The sequence below is a fragment of the Osmerus mordax genome, chromosome 21, assembly GCF_038355195.1.
Source record: "Osmerus mordax isolate fOsmMor3 chromosome 21, fOsmMor3.pri, whole genome shotgun sequence".
In the NCBI taxonomy this organism is placed as follows: domain Eukaryota; kingdom Metazoa; phylum Chordata; class Actinopteri; order Osmeriformes; family Osmeridae; genus Osmerus; species Osmerus mordax.
In genome coordinates this window covers 953,822-968,344 of record NC_090070.1, presented here as the reverse complement: position 1 = coordinate 968,344, position 14,523 = coordinate 953,822, and the positions used below count along the sequence as shown (strand labels likewise).

The window sequence follows — 14,523 nt, the reverse complement described above, 5'->3', positions numbered from 1 at the left end:
TCTGCAGAGCTACACACGTTGTTCCATGAACCAGTGTGAGCAAATGCTGAGTGTGCCTTGAGTGGCCCCCACAGTCGTACTGACTTTGCAAGGTGAGTTAGCAGGTGTACATGACATGTCATGGATGCTTCCCTAGACAGTAACTGAAATCTTGTCACAAACTGGAACAGCATGTTATTTGCTTTGTTAATTTCCTGCAAGGGGACGTTCTCTTTCAGAAGTAGAAATACTGCTGACACCAGAGGCCTGGGTGCTTCACATAGCTGGGTACACCATTCGGGACTGGCAAGCTGTAGAAAAGGAGCCATGCTCGCCACTGTGAGGCTTTCCAGGACTTGAACTCTGCAGGGGGTCTGGGTAGTCGTGTTATTAGGTGTGGTGGCTTTATATCCTTGATCCTGTTGTTTCAGCACCCTCATGTAGCAGGGTTGATCACTACTGTTCAGAAGAACCTCTGCGAGCTGTATAATGACACTAAGTAAGACATCATTCATCTAGTCTGGATCAAAGCTCACCCTATATCAGCATGGCATATGCTACTGCTTGCTATGTATCTTCCAGCATGTTCTTTGCCTCCCTGTCAGGATGTTCTGTAGCAGCACAGTGTACGTCACCTGTTTCTCTACTACCAGGAGTACCAGGATGTAAACAGAAGCCACAACCAAAGTACTCATTCAACTGTGTAGTGTTTTGCATGGCTGCTCTGCCTTTACATCTACACAACCACATAGTCCAACAATTTTGCTGTTCACACATATTCCAGGTTTTCTCCAAGACCTTTGGATGCCAGTGTTTTGGCCTGATCAACAAAGGGTCATAGAAAAATGGACAGAGTTTCTCTTGAGCACCAAACCAAAGACGCACAAGCACTCCCTTCTGAATCTCATTCTGGGAGGGAGCTTGTTCAGACGCAGCTGTATTGGCCATATTGAACATCTGGAAGATGTACACAGGTGAGCCATCAGAATTGAAATGAAAAGACAAATTGTTTGGATCTGACAGAATTCCACCTGGTTTTGATATGATATAAGTTTTGATACATCTTTCACTATCATATATGTCAGAGGTGACATGTTCATTCTGTGGCCTTTGGTGTTTGTAGCTCATGCTGTTTTGAATCTGAGGATTCTAAAGCAGTGCCTGAATTTGAGGTGCAGTTGATATGTTGATAAAAAGCTAAATATAAAAATGTCCAGCTCCCTGTTCCAGCTGAGAAGCAGGCCTCTTTAAAAGCTTTACATTTTTGGTGCAGCGTTTATTCGAGGGTGGCGTTTAATTAGTAATAGAGATTTCGTGAATTGTAGCTGCAGTGCAGCCATAGACAACTTTGTTGCTGGCATTGTGACAAATGAATCATGCAGCTAAAAACTCAGGTTTCATTTACTACCGCTGACCTCCTTGTCTATTCTTTGTTTGTCTATGAGTGCGGCAACTCCCTTTCTCATTGGCTATCAATTAGGTGTGCGTTGGTAATACAACTGTCTCAAATACAAGTGTTCTACATTGTGTAGAAATCTGAAGCAGCATGCCTAAACGTTCATACACGTTAGCTTTCAAACAGAAAGCTGTGCAGAAAGTTATGTACATGTGTAATAAATACTGGGGTTGAATTTAACCAATTAAATAACCGTTTTCAGATTTTTTTGGTGCTGCGTTTATTTGAGGGCGGCGTTTATTACACAACGTGCATTTTTGGTGCAGCGTTTATTCGAGGGCAGTGTTTATTCGAGGGCGGCGTTTATTCGAAGAAATACAGTAGCTGCATTGTGAACCACTTATTAGTGCTTCCACACACAATAATGGAAAACACTCTCTCCCTCCCTCTCCTTCTCACACCCCCCCCCCCTCTCTCTCTCTCCCACCCTCTCCCTTTCTCACTTCCCCTCTATTTCTTTCACTCTTTATTAAAACACTTTAAGTGCTTTATTGGCAGGTTAAGAGATATTTCAAATATTGCCAAAAAAAGCATTGTATATTATATAAACCTCCATACACACACACACACACACACACACACCACACAGTGTGGTACTACATTCACTGTACATTCTTCCACTCACACTCCACCCACACACACATTTACATATACAGTACACTGATACAAACACATTCAAACATATACAGTGTACATTCTCTATCTTTTTCTCTATCTCGCTCTCCTTCCCGTCAAGATTCAGGTTGAGAAGAAGGTGCAAATGCAAGTGCGAGTCAACACACCTTAACCAGGATCAAATCCTCCCACTCTCTCCTCCTCACCCCCTGTCTCCTTTACCTCCTCTTTCCTCCTCTACACCTCCCCCTTTCTCCTTCACACCTCCCCCTTTCTCCTTCACACCTATGCCTTTCTCCCATCCTGTTTTGGCATGCATGCACCCTTACAGAAGTCAGTTCCAGTAATGAGACTCCAAACCGGATCAACTGGTCCAAACAGAAGTGTGTATGAGTGTGTGACACATTCAAATATGTACAGAATGTTCCATGAACAGTAACAATAACAACAGCAGTAAGAGGAATCTTCATGGTTGAGATCATATTAGTACAAGGAAGCACTACAGGTGATCAGACTGTCAGCAGTACTGTCAGACACACACAGAACCAGATGGAGCACAGAGAGGAGGCTGATGGTGAAACCAGAGTTTTGTAAAGGTCAGTACAATGTTGTTTATTCACATGTTGGAGAGTGAAGGATTTACTGTCAGTCCATAATAGGTTATGATTAAGTAAACTACAGAGGGTACAATTTCTGGGGAAATTGTAGGGTGTGTTTGCTTGTGTCGGTTGCACAGAGGTCAGTTTTTTAATGCCATTTTTACAACTGATATTTCTGTATATTTTATATAAAATGCATACTTATTATTTATAAAGATTACATAGATTTTTTTGCTGCTCATTTACAACTGAAAATACGAGTGAAGTGTAGAATGAAATAGATGTTTTCTCATTTCCCCTGCAAGAGGCAGCCTCATCGTTGAATCAAAACGAATACATTTGGCAGACCGGTGTAAAAATTGACCTAATCTCTATGACTTAAACGTCATTTTAAGTTTTTCCCTTCTCATGATATTTTCAGGCATTTAGCCTACTCATATTGCATTCATTCATGAATAAACAACCCCTTTGAAGATTATTCCATGACGTTACCCGGCAGTAGAAGATGGTACTGTTTGAATCGCGATTCCATCTGCTAACTGAAAATATGCCCCCCAAAACGTAAATAAGCTTGACATTTATTTAGTGGAAAATCGCTCATTCATAAAAAGCTCACTGGTAGCGATCATTGTCAGTAACAACGCAAAATGCGATATAGCCCTGTGTGGAGAAGCTGCCCCGGTAAATTGTACTACTACGGTACAGTACTAGACTACTGCTGTGTTCGTCTTGGTAGCGATTGCGTTGGTTGAATTGGATTTAACGTTCCGTTGTACGGTTTAGGCTGAAATTAATTATTTTCATGAACAGATTGACAACGTTTAGGCTGTGGCAATGAAGTTCAGGTTAGTAGTTAGATAGACTTTTGATTTAAGTAAGGGGAGTGCCGAAAATTTTCTGTCGCCGTTTGACTTCCTAAACAGCTGTGTACTGTAGCTAGATGTTTTTGTAGTGTGTCTCGCGTAAGCTACAGCGTTGCAGTGAGCTACACTGGTTTGAAACCACAGGTAATGGTAATTTCACCAACAAATCGTTTACTAATGTCAGAATAAATCCTACAACAAAAATGTATATGTGAGGAATGTTTATTTTAACGATTGAAAACAGATACATCATAGACCACTGTAGTATGTGTTGCCCGGGCAACACAGGCTAATGTCATGATGCTAATATTTCAGTGAAATAGTAGACTACTGTTTCCGAAAGTAGATGTACTTCCTTAATAATATCAGCTTATATTGTACATTACACATCACAATTGTGTGTCATATCACAAAGTAAAATGAGTAAATATTTATCACCCTGGCCTCTTTGCTTGTGGCGTTTCTGCAGCTGCCTTGCAGTAAAGCTATAGTTAGCCTAGCTATCCCCCAAGTTAACAGATGCGAAACGAATGTTCTGCCAAAGGTAGTCACGCGTGTTTTCGTGACGTTAGTGACGTAGTGACGTTAGTAACGTCAGTGACTGTGGCTAGCAAATTAGCCACCGTTAGCTTCACTTTTCGCCACAAAAACTTAACTTAAGCCCAAACCATGCAACGGAACGTAAATTCCAATAGAAGCAACTCAATCGCTACCAAGACGAAACTTTTGACACCTACGTTGTCTATGTAGGCCAAATATTGACTGAGTTTTAGGGGGGCAAAAAGAATAATAATAATAATAATAATATATATGTGAGAGAACAAAGGTTGTGCCCTTGCCGAAGGCAAAGCACACCCAATAAATTTGGCAGACCGGTGTAAAAATTGACCTAATCTCTATGACTTAAACGTCCTTTTAAGTTTTTCCATTCTCGTGATATTTTCAGGCATTTAGCCTACTTATATTGCATTCATTCATTAATAAAGAACCCCCTTTGAAGATTATTCTACGACGTTACCGGCAGTAGAAGATGGAATCGCGATTCAAACAGTTACCATCTGCTAACTGAAAATATGCCCCCCCCGTAAATAAGCTTGACATTTATTTAGTGGAAAATCGTATCATTCATAAAAAGATCACTGGTAGTGATCATTGTCATTAACAACGCAAAATGCGATATAGCCCTGTGTGGAGAAGCTGCCCCGGTAAATTACAGTACAGTACTAGACTACTGCTGTGTTTGTCTTCGTAGCGATTGCCTTGGTTGAATTCGATTCAACGTTCCGTTGTACGTTTTAGGCTGAAATTTATTATTTTCATGAACAGATTGACAAAGTTTAGGCTGTGGCAATGAAGTTCAGGTTAGTAGTCAGATAGTTTCACCTATTGAAAGACTTTTGATTTAAGTAAGGGGAGTGCCGAACATGTTGTCGCCGTTTGACTTCCTAAACAGCTGTGTAGCCTAGATGTTTTTGTAGTGTGTCTCGCGTAGGATACAGCGTTGCAGTGAGCAACACTGGTTTGAAACCACAGGTAATGATAATTTCACCAACAAATCGTTTACTTGTAATGCAATGTCATAAAACCTACAACGAAAATGTATTTGAGAGGTATGTTCATTTTAACGATTGAAAACAGATGCATCATAGACCAGTGTAGTATGTGTTGCCTGGGCAACAGAGGCTAATGTCATGATGCTAATGCTTCAGTGAAATAGTAGACGACTACCGTTTCCGAAAGTAGATGTGGGCCTACTTCCAGTGCCGCTGCTAGTCATTTTGGTGCCCTAAGCATAATTCCTTTATAATGCCCCGCCCCCCCCCCCTCCCTCTCTAAAAAAACCCGATTGTTTTGGCCAGTTTAACTTTTTATTACCAAACATATAACTAAATACCAATAGCCTAACACAACAGCAGCATCACAATGTAACACCTATTCAGAGGTGGTGGTTCTCTGCTGTGGTTGATCAGGGCTTGGCAGGGACGGACTGGGAGTAAAAATAGGCCCTGGACTTTGATCCAGACCGGCCCACCAGAACCGGCCCCCGTATACGCCACCACAGCTGCCCTGCCAATGCATCCACATTCTGTGTTTGATGTGATGCTAGTTACGGAGTTCCCAACGTAATGCGAGCACGCAACACGCGCGAGCGAAAAATGTTGGCCTTTATTTCAGCGCAAAATAGTTTTTTGAGCTTCATGTCAAATAAACAGCCGTTTTTCAATTGGTAAAACATTGTCTAGTGAAGGTGATGTATTTTTGCATAGATAATGTTTAACAGTAAAATCTCAATTTAGCTTGCACCTAACATATTTGAGTGTGCTAACATTAGCAATAACGTCAGCTAGTTCGAGGTGTATGCATAGGCTAACCATAGGGGGCACCATCGTAATTTTTTTTGAGCAATTAAATATATCTCTTGTTCTGCCTGTTTTGTGATATACATGCCTAAAAGGTGCCTAATATTTATATACTGATATAATATCGGCATTCTAATTATTAGTACTATGATGATTTTTGGGGTGGCAATTTGTTGGTTCCCCTCTCAGGACTTGGTGCCCTACGCACAGCGCGTAGTGCGCGTTATGGGAGCGGCGGTACGGCCTACTTCCTTAATAATATCAGCTAATATTGTACATTACATTTCACAATTGTGTTTCACATCACAAAGTAAAATGAGTAAATAGTTATCACCCTGGCCTCTTTGCTTGTGGCGTTTCTAGGGTGACCAGACGTCCGGATTTCGGCCGAATAGTCCGGTTTTCCAGCCTTTTGTCCGGACCGCTGTTGCGTGTCCGTCTTTTCGCCTTTTTGTCCTCCTTTTTGACCCTTCCTGCCCACCGTCGCAATTTAGCACTCGCGCGGGCTTCAGACTGCCAATTATTCAGTAGGCTTTCAGATGCCGAAGAGAAAGACCTCCTTCAACCATACGTGGAGTTCAGAACTCCCCTTTGTCAGTAAGAGCAGCAAAGACCAATTCCATGCCTTCTGTCAACTCTGTCATATTGACATAGACGTGAGTAGTAAGGGGAAAGGGGCTGTAGAGCGGCATGCCACTACAGAAAGGCACAAAGATAACACTAGTTCTGCCGGGCACTCTTCGTTGACATCGTTTTTTGCTCCGAAAACAACAGCGGATGATAAAACGACCGCTGCTGAGCTGACGAAATTATTTCATACTGTAAAACATCACCACTCTTATAGGAGTTTAGACTGCAGCGCAAAAGTTGAGAAACTTATTTATGAAGACTGTGGTAGCTAAAGGTGTGACCCTAGGCAGAACCAAAGCACAAGCATTGTGTGAAAATGTATTAGCCCCATACTCCGTACACACACACGTGGATTACATAAAAGAAAACCGTCTGCATTTTTCGATAGCGAGTGATGCATCGAACAAGGGTGCAACTAAGTGCTTTCCAATACTCCTGAGATATTTTAATTTTGAGAAAGGAGTGCAAAATCTGTTGCTCGACTTCACAATAACTGCAATCTTTTGCGACATGTTGTGGACAAGGTGGTTGTCATTACTTCCAGCAGTTGACAGAATAGCAAAATACTGGGAACCTCTCACCAGTTACTTCAGGAGTTTAGGAGAGGATGAATGTCCCAAAGTGCTATGGGCATGTTTTGGCGAGGAACATGCCTGTGATGTGCATGAGATTCACTTTTTCTTCCTCAGTCATGTTTTGAAGCTATTCACTGACTGTATCGAGACACTGGAAGCAAAAGCTTTTTGCATCACCTCAGATTACCAGCTCATGTGTGATCTGAAAGGCCAGCTTGAGAGAAGACAGAGGGACACGTTTTTTGGCTTCACTGTCAACAACAAGCTCAAAGAGCTTACTCCAGATGTAGCCAAGAAATGTAAGGCTGACTTTACTGTTGTCTATTTTACATTTTAGTCATTTAGCAGACGCTCTTATCCAGAGCGATTTACAGTGGTACAGGGACATTCCCCCGAGGCAAGTAGGGTGAAGTGCCTTGCCCAAGGACACAACGTCATTGGCTGAGCCGGGAATCGAACCGGTAACCTTCAGATTACTAGCCCGACTCCCTAACCGCTCAGCCACCTGACTCCCAATGTCTATGAAAGGGCCATGAAGTACCTCAGTGACAGATATGACTTCTCTGAACATAGCTTTCACAGCCAAATGGGTCAATTGAGTCTAAAAGGTACAGTCCCCTTTGAGAAATTCTCTGAAGCAGTACAGGCCTGTAAGTTGTCAGATATTGACATGGATGGACTATATGAAGAATATGGCTTTGTTGAAAAGATTCTCAGTGGCTCTGCAGAGTTCGAGAATCTGAGCAGTGAGGAGAGGTACTTAAAACTCTTTACTCAGTCTGATGTCCCTCTAAAGAATCTGAGGATCATTAGTGCCTACATATTCTCAATCGCATGCAGTAATGTGCACACAGAGAGAGTTTTCTCAATGATGACCACAGCATGGAGAAATGAAAGGAATCGTCTAGAGATAGACTCAGTCAAGGCAGAGCTCCAGGTCTGCATCAACCTTTCAGAGGGATGCACAGAGATGTACCACAGGTTCCTGTCTAATAGGAAACTCATGGAAGCAGCTAGGAGGAGTGTGAAATATAAGAACTAGAACATCTTTGGTGAGTAGTTATGGATTTCATTCATCAGTTAGTAAAGTGTGGGTTGATATAAATATATCTAAATGTCTAGTTTTTGTTTGTTAGCATCTTGTTTGGTGTGGTCCTTGCAGGAAAGGATAGATGCTAGAGGAATCACTGTTAAAAGGATCAGCAGGGAGGCAGCCCAGGCTTAAGTGCCCCCTTACCCCTTCCCAGCAGAGGCACAGACACTGGGCCTGAGTGCCCCCTCACATTAATGAGTAATGTTATCGTTCTGTTTTCAGTTTTGAACTAAAAATCTGTTGGAAGACCATGCATACCAGAATTTGTACTACAATTGAAATAGTTTGGGCAATGGTACTGCCTTATTTTCTTTGTATTTTGACTATACATATCACCATCATATCACCAAAGACAACAGCAAATTGCACTTGTATTGAGTTTGTATTAAAATAAAAATGTTGACTGCGAAACGAATGTTCTGCTACAGGTAGTCACGCGTGTTTTCGTGACGTTAGTAACGTCAGTGACTGTGGCTAGCAAATTAGCCACCGTTAGCTTCACTTTTCGCCACAAAAACTTAACTTGAGCCTAAACCGTGCAACGGAGGGTAAATACAAATACAAGCAACTCAATCGCTACCAATATGAAACTTATGACACCTAGGTTGTCTATGTAGTCCAAATATTGACTGAGACTATATAGAGAATCATAGAAATATATATGTTAGAGAACAAAGGTTGTGCCCTTGCCGAAGGCAAAGCACACCCAATTAGCATCCATAACTCTGGTATGTTGTCTTATCCTTTCAAATACTGGACATGTGTTTGTTTAACAGCATAGATCCTAGGCTGTACAGTATACCATTATTTCATGTCTAGTGTGTTTGTAAATGTGATCAGAGGCTAACGTGTGTTAAGGACTACAGTGGTTAAGGACCTCCCACCTGTGTACATCAACAGGAAGAGTACTGTGTTATCAGTTGACAGTGGTAAGGGAAGGAGATAGGCTGTGACCTTTGACAACAACACTGTACATGTGTAATCAAGGGTTAAAAATTAACATATCAAATGTATATATCCTATTAAAGATCCTGTAAAGTGGAATTGAAAACGAGTTTTCAGTTCACCACACCACAGAAGAATATGTTATTAACTACCCATCCAAATTTGAATGCAAAAAAACACCGACAAGTATGTTAAATTAGGCTTTGAAATCGTGAGAAAATCAGCACTCTTCTCTGCTTGATACTGAAGCTCCGCCCCTCGCTGCCTACCTACGACCCAGATAATGGACGCTACGTCAAGCCGAACAAAACAGTATAGAATTAGAATTTATTTGTTCAATGAGTGAAACATACAGATGCATATAAATGAAATGTTCCCCTGAGCTGTAACACAGGAGTAAAAATGGACACCAGAGACAGCAGACAGTGAGCTCTCCAACTACTTCTAGCACATTAGCTACCATTTCACCAAAATACCATCATTCTACACCGAGTAGCCTAATATCAAGTTAGAGGTTTGCACTAACTCATAGCAGAGATGCCTCTGGAAAAGTTATCTAGTATAATTATAACAAGCACACAGAACTGAGTGATGAACTGCTGGCGGCGGTGGATGGTCCAGGTGCGACCGGAGGAGGAACGGCCGGGAGGGCGATGCTCGGTACGGCTCCGCGCTGCAAGAGAAGCCGTGTGTCCTAGAACCCCTTCTGTCTCTGGTCCATGTTAAAACTATCCGCCGTGAAATGGTCACTGCAGAGGCGGCTGTTGGAGTTTATCCGAAGCTCTCCATCAGCGTGGCTCTTCACAAAATCAATCCGCCTATTTTTCTTTTCCTCATCAATAGGGAAACTAAATAGCGTTGCAGCGCAGCTGAAGTTCTTGCATCCAGGGAAGATGCAGTTGCGGGTGGTGGCCACTGGTGGGAGACATCCTGAAGCTAGCTAGCTAGCTGATGTAGGCTACATTAACAGTACAGCAGGAGGAACCATTCAGTGATCTGACGTAGATGGGTCAAAATGACATAGATAGGATAGGTAATGTTTTGGCTCCGCCCATTAAAACCTGATCTGAAAACGGAAGAGAAACTGTTCTACAGTCTAACTCCACATTTCAGTGCGACAAAGCTTTCGCGCTTTGCACATGCTTTTAGGAACTCATTTCACACATATATAATGTACTGACAAGCAATACATGGAATTTGCTTTACAGGATCTTTAAGACTACTTTGGTTCTCTATGGACTGGGGAGCTAGTGCTAACAGCTTTTGATTATGGGTCAAAGAGATGGCTATCTAGCCCATGACAAAATGATGACATAAACCTTCATTCAATACACCATCTAGTTTAAACCTGTTCCATGTGTTCCTCTGTGCATTGGTGAATGTTTCATTTGCACTGTGCAAGAGTATCCTGAGCATGAGAAAGACCCTGATCAGAGACAGGGCAGAGAGAGGAGGGTTCTGGCAGGGCAGGTGATCAGAGACAGGGCAGAGAGAGGAGGGTTCTGGCAGGGCAGGTGATCAGAGACAGGGCAGAGAGAGGAGGGTTCTTGCAGGGCAGGTGATCAGAGACAGGGCAGAGAGAGGAGGGTTCTGGCAGGGAAGGTGATCAGAGACAGGGCAGAGAGAGGAGGGTTCTGGCAGGGCAGGTGATCAGAGACAGGGCAGAGAGAGGAGGGTTCTGGCAGGGCAGGTGATCAGAGACAGGGCAGAGAGAGGAGGGTTCTGGCAGGGCAGGTGATCAGAGACAGGGCAGAGAGAGGAGGGTTCTGGCAGGGAAGGTGATCAGAGACAGGGCAGAGAGAGGAGGGTTCTGGCAGGGCAGGGGATGTAGGCTGCAGGTGAGGGAGGACAAACATCCAGAGTTACAGTATAGAACACAGTACAGTGATAATCATGTGAGAGGATGAGAAGTCATGTTTCTGGAATGATTATGGTTGATTGTACATCAGACTGGCTTTTTTTACTTCTTAAAATAATTAGTTTAGATCATGTCGTAATTACCCATCAGTCTTATAAGTCATCATGCGGCCCTCAACTCCACCTAACACTCATAATTTCTACTGGGAGCATCAAGTGAAACACAACTGCATTTCCTCATACATTTACATTTACATGTATTCGTTTAGCAGACGCTTTTATCCAAAGCGACTTCCAAGAGAGACCATGTCATACATGACATGGTTTCTACAGAAGTCTGTAGCAGCACAGGACTGGAATGTAGAAATGGGTAAAAAAGCTTAGATACTGTGTGTGTGTTGCTCTATCATGCCTTTTGAGGTACACTGCTGAATGTTTCATTTGCGTGAAGTATCATTGTAAGAAATATCCCAAGTTACAGCACAGGGTTGAGCATGATTATATTTCTGAGGGACAGATCATATTTCTGGAAAGTGTCATAGTCTATACAGGAAGTGTCAGTGAAACATTTTCTCATACATTAAATGGTTTCAACAAGACCCTAACCCAGTATCCCCAAAAATATTGTGAAAAAACTTTGGATATTAAAATGAAGTTCATGGAATAGAATGACCAGAACAATCCAAGTACAACCAAGATCAATCAGGGCCTTTCCTTCAAGCTGAGGAGCTGCTAGGGCTTGCATTAGATAAAAGCTGCAGCAACTTTTTGCCCTTCTTTCACGGTCCCTGCGATAGTGTCTAAATGCCTGTGTGTTAGTGTGTTTTAATATGTACAGTTAACCAATGTTTTCTTTTCCCTCCCTAGGAAGACTGCTCTTGAGTCTGAACCACGCCCCTCACCCTTCCCAGCCTGCTCCTGTAGGTCAGCCCCCCTCCCTTGGAGTGGGCGTGGCCACAGGGTTGTAGTTGTAGCAATGAGCTTTCAGAGGCGCAGCAAAGGTGTGGTTCTGGTGGAGGTGGAGTACCTGTGCACAGACAGAACTGGCAGCATCATCTCCATCAAACCCAATGAACATTACCTCCTCCTGGAAAAGACCAGCGACAGCTGGTGGCTCGTCTGCAAGGATGAGAGGACTAAGCCCTTCTACGTCCCTGCCAAGTGTGTCAGGGAACTTCCCAGCAGGTTCCCACCAGACCATGCTGACCCCCCCAGACCAGAGACCACCAGAGTCCCTGAGACAAGACGACAACACAAGACACCACAGGTGGGTTTCAGTGTGGTGAACAGGGTCGTACTGAATGTAGAACAACATGGGGGGACGGTGAACACTCATTCACATAGATTTAGAAGCATCATTAGTTTATAAATGTGGTGTGCAGAATGATGTGTTACAGCCGTGGACATTGAACAGTTTTAAAGGATGAGACACTGTCCTGAAACTTGCTGTACAGATCCTCCCTGAAACAACACAGGGAGCATGTGTACAATGACAGTGGGTAACACCTGACACAGTGTCAACATGTGACTCTGAGGTTTAATCCAAGTCACTTAATATGCACTTGTGTTTGCTTTTAAAATGCATTGTTAGGTAATCCTAAAATATTTAAAATTGTGATTGAGTGTTTTCATGACTCTAGACTGCTGCATCTAATGTAGATAGCCTCTGATCACAAATATAAATAATTCTCTGAACTTTTGGTACCAAACCTCAGTTTGACAGCAGTATTACAACTTGATCCTGTGACAACTTGCCCCTGTCTCCCTATTATTATTATTATTTATTTATGAATCGTTACTGTGTTTCAGAGGGCTGTCTCTAAAATGAGTCTCTCTGGGAAACATGACATGGACACCAAAGCTAAGAGGTAAGATGAGAATCCATAACTGTTCATGACTGTTCTCCATCTCAGAGCTCAGCAGTGATATTATGACATCATCATTAGTCAGAACTGTTATGCTTCTAATAAGGAAGGGTGTGTGCTGGTATTTTTACGGTGACAAATATCTGAAGTAGTCATTAAAACCAGGATCATCAGGTGACATCTTTTAAATCTTCTAAATGAAGGTTAGAACTCATAGCCTGGCTGTGCTTGTTGACAGGATCAGACTGCAGAGACCAGCCTCATCTGTACCCAGCTGTGTGTCCATGAAGAGTGACAGGTATATAGATCGACCCATAGACTTCAGTGCTGGAGGAGGGCCTTCTAATGAGAAAGGGTATGTACTGACCTCTGCTGGTTAACCTAAAACAGGGTTAGAGCTGCTGACTGTCTCTACTAAAACACAGGGTTAGAGCTGCTGACTGTAGATACTAAAGTATCCCTCATCACATCTCTACTAAAACACAGGGTTAGAGCTGCTGACTGTAGATACTAAAGTATCCCTCATCACATCTCTACTAAAACACAGGGTTAGAGCTGCTGACTGTAGATACTAAAGTATCCCTCATCACATCCCTACTAAAACTCAAGGTTAGAGCTGCTGACTGCCAGAACATGTGGTTGAGCAACACAGTGACCTGCAACCGGAAACATGGATGAATACAGGGCAGCCTCCTATACCATCCGTAGTGCGGTTAAAGAGGCAAGAAACTGGAGTTACAGATGCAAGGAAGCAATTCCAGGGGACTGTGGCAGGGACTACGCACCATCACAGACTACAAAGCGACACACACACACCCGCAGTGAGGGCCGACGCTTCTCTGGCGGATGAATTAAACAACTTATTTGCACTAGGGATGGGCAGATCGATCCTAAAGTATCGATATTTTCGATACTGGCATTGTATCAAAAGGATCGATTCTCAATTTGAAATATCGATCCTACCTGGGATTTCTTTTAAACAAGTGATTTTAGAATATTTTTATAATAGTTGCAGGCCGCATAGTATAGAAATGTACTTAAATAAGAAAGTCAATGGGAACTATTTTTTCTTCCGCTGTGTCTGTGCTTATCATGAGTTCATCAGCGGCAGCGCACTCACTCTCACTCAGTGAAAGCACACTCAGCGCAGATTCGAGTGCATTGCTGCGGTCATGACTGAAAGAAAAAGAAGCATAATCTGGAGTTATTTCACTCCAGTTAACAACGATGAGGCTTTATGTGACATTTGTCAAACAACAATACGCCATTGTGGCAATACCACAAACATGACAAGCATCTAAAAGTTACCCTAAAGAGCACAACGAAGTACAGCTGACGCGAGCAGAGGAGGCAACACAGACACGTAATGCCTGTTGCGGTTTATTTAATATTAATAATGATGGCTTTCAGAATGCATTATAAAATTACTCAAATAAAAGATTTTCATAGAAGTATCGGTATCGGTTTTGATATCGACGATAAATCAAATCAAATTTATTTGTATAGCCCTTTTTACACGCAAGCATGTCACAGAGGGCTTCACATATGCCCATAGAACTGCCCCTCAACCAACCTAAACCCTCAAGGAAGACAAGGAAAAACTCCCAAAAAACTCAACAGGAGAAAAATGGAAGAAACCTTGGGAGGAGCAATTCAGAGAGGGATCCCCTCCTCCAGAGACGGTTG

The 14,523-nt window shown here is 42.7% G+C and overlaps 1 protein-coding gene across 3 annotated transcripts in view; it reads left to right on the top strand.

Moving 5' to 3' along the window:
- Nucleotides 1-825: 825 nt before the first annotated feature.
- Nucleotides 826-14,523, top strand: part of LOC136965156 (zinc finger protein 436-like) — a 62,205-nt gene continuing 48,507 nt past the window's right edge. Inside the window, exons 1-4 of one of the 3 annotated variants that reach the window (XM_067259194.1) lie at nt 826-953; nt 11,840-12,239; nt 12,782-12,840; nt 13,076-13,192. In XM_067259194.1, the coding sequence (XP_067115295.1) occupies nt 11,949-12,239; nt 12,782-12,840; nt 13,076-13,192 (467 nt within the window). In that variant the 5' untranslated portion in view covers nt 826-953; nt 11,840-11,948. Of the gene's footprint in view, nt 954-2,451; nt 2,647-11,839; nt 12,240-12,781; nt 12,841-13,075; nt 13,193-14,523 lie in introns of those variants that run through there. The other 2 variants (XM_067259195.1, XM_067259193.1) reach the window with 2 other exon arrangements.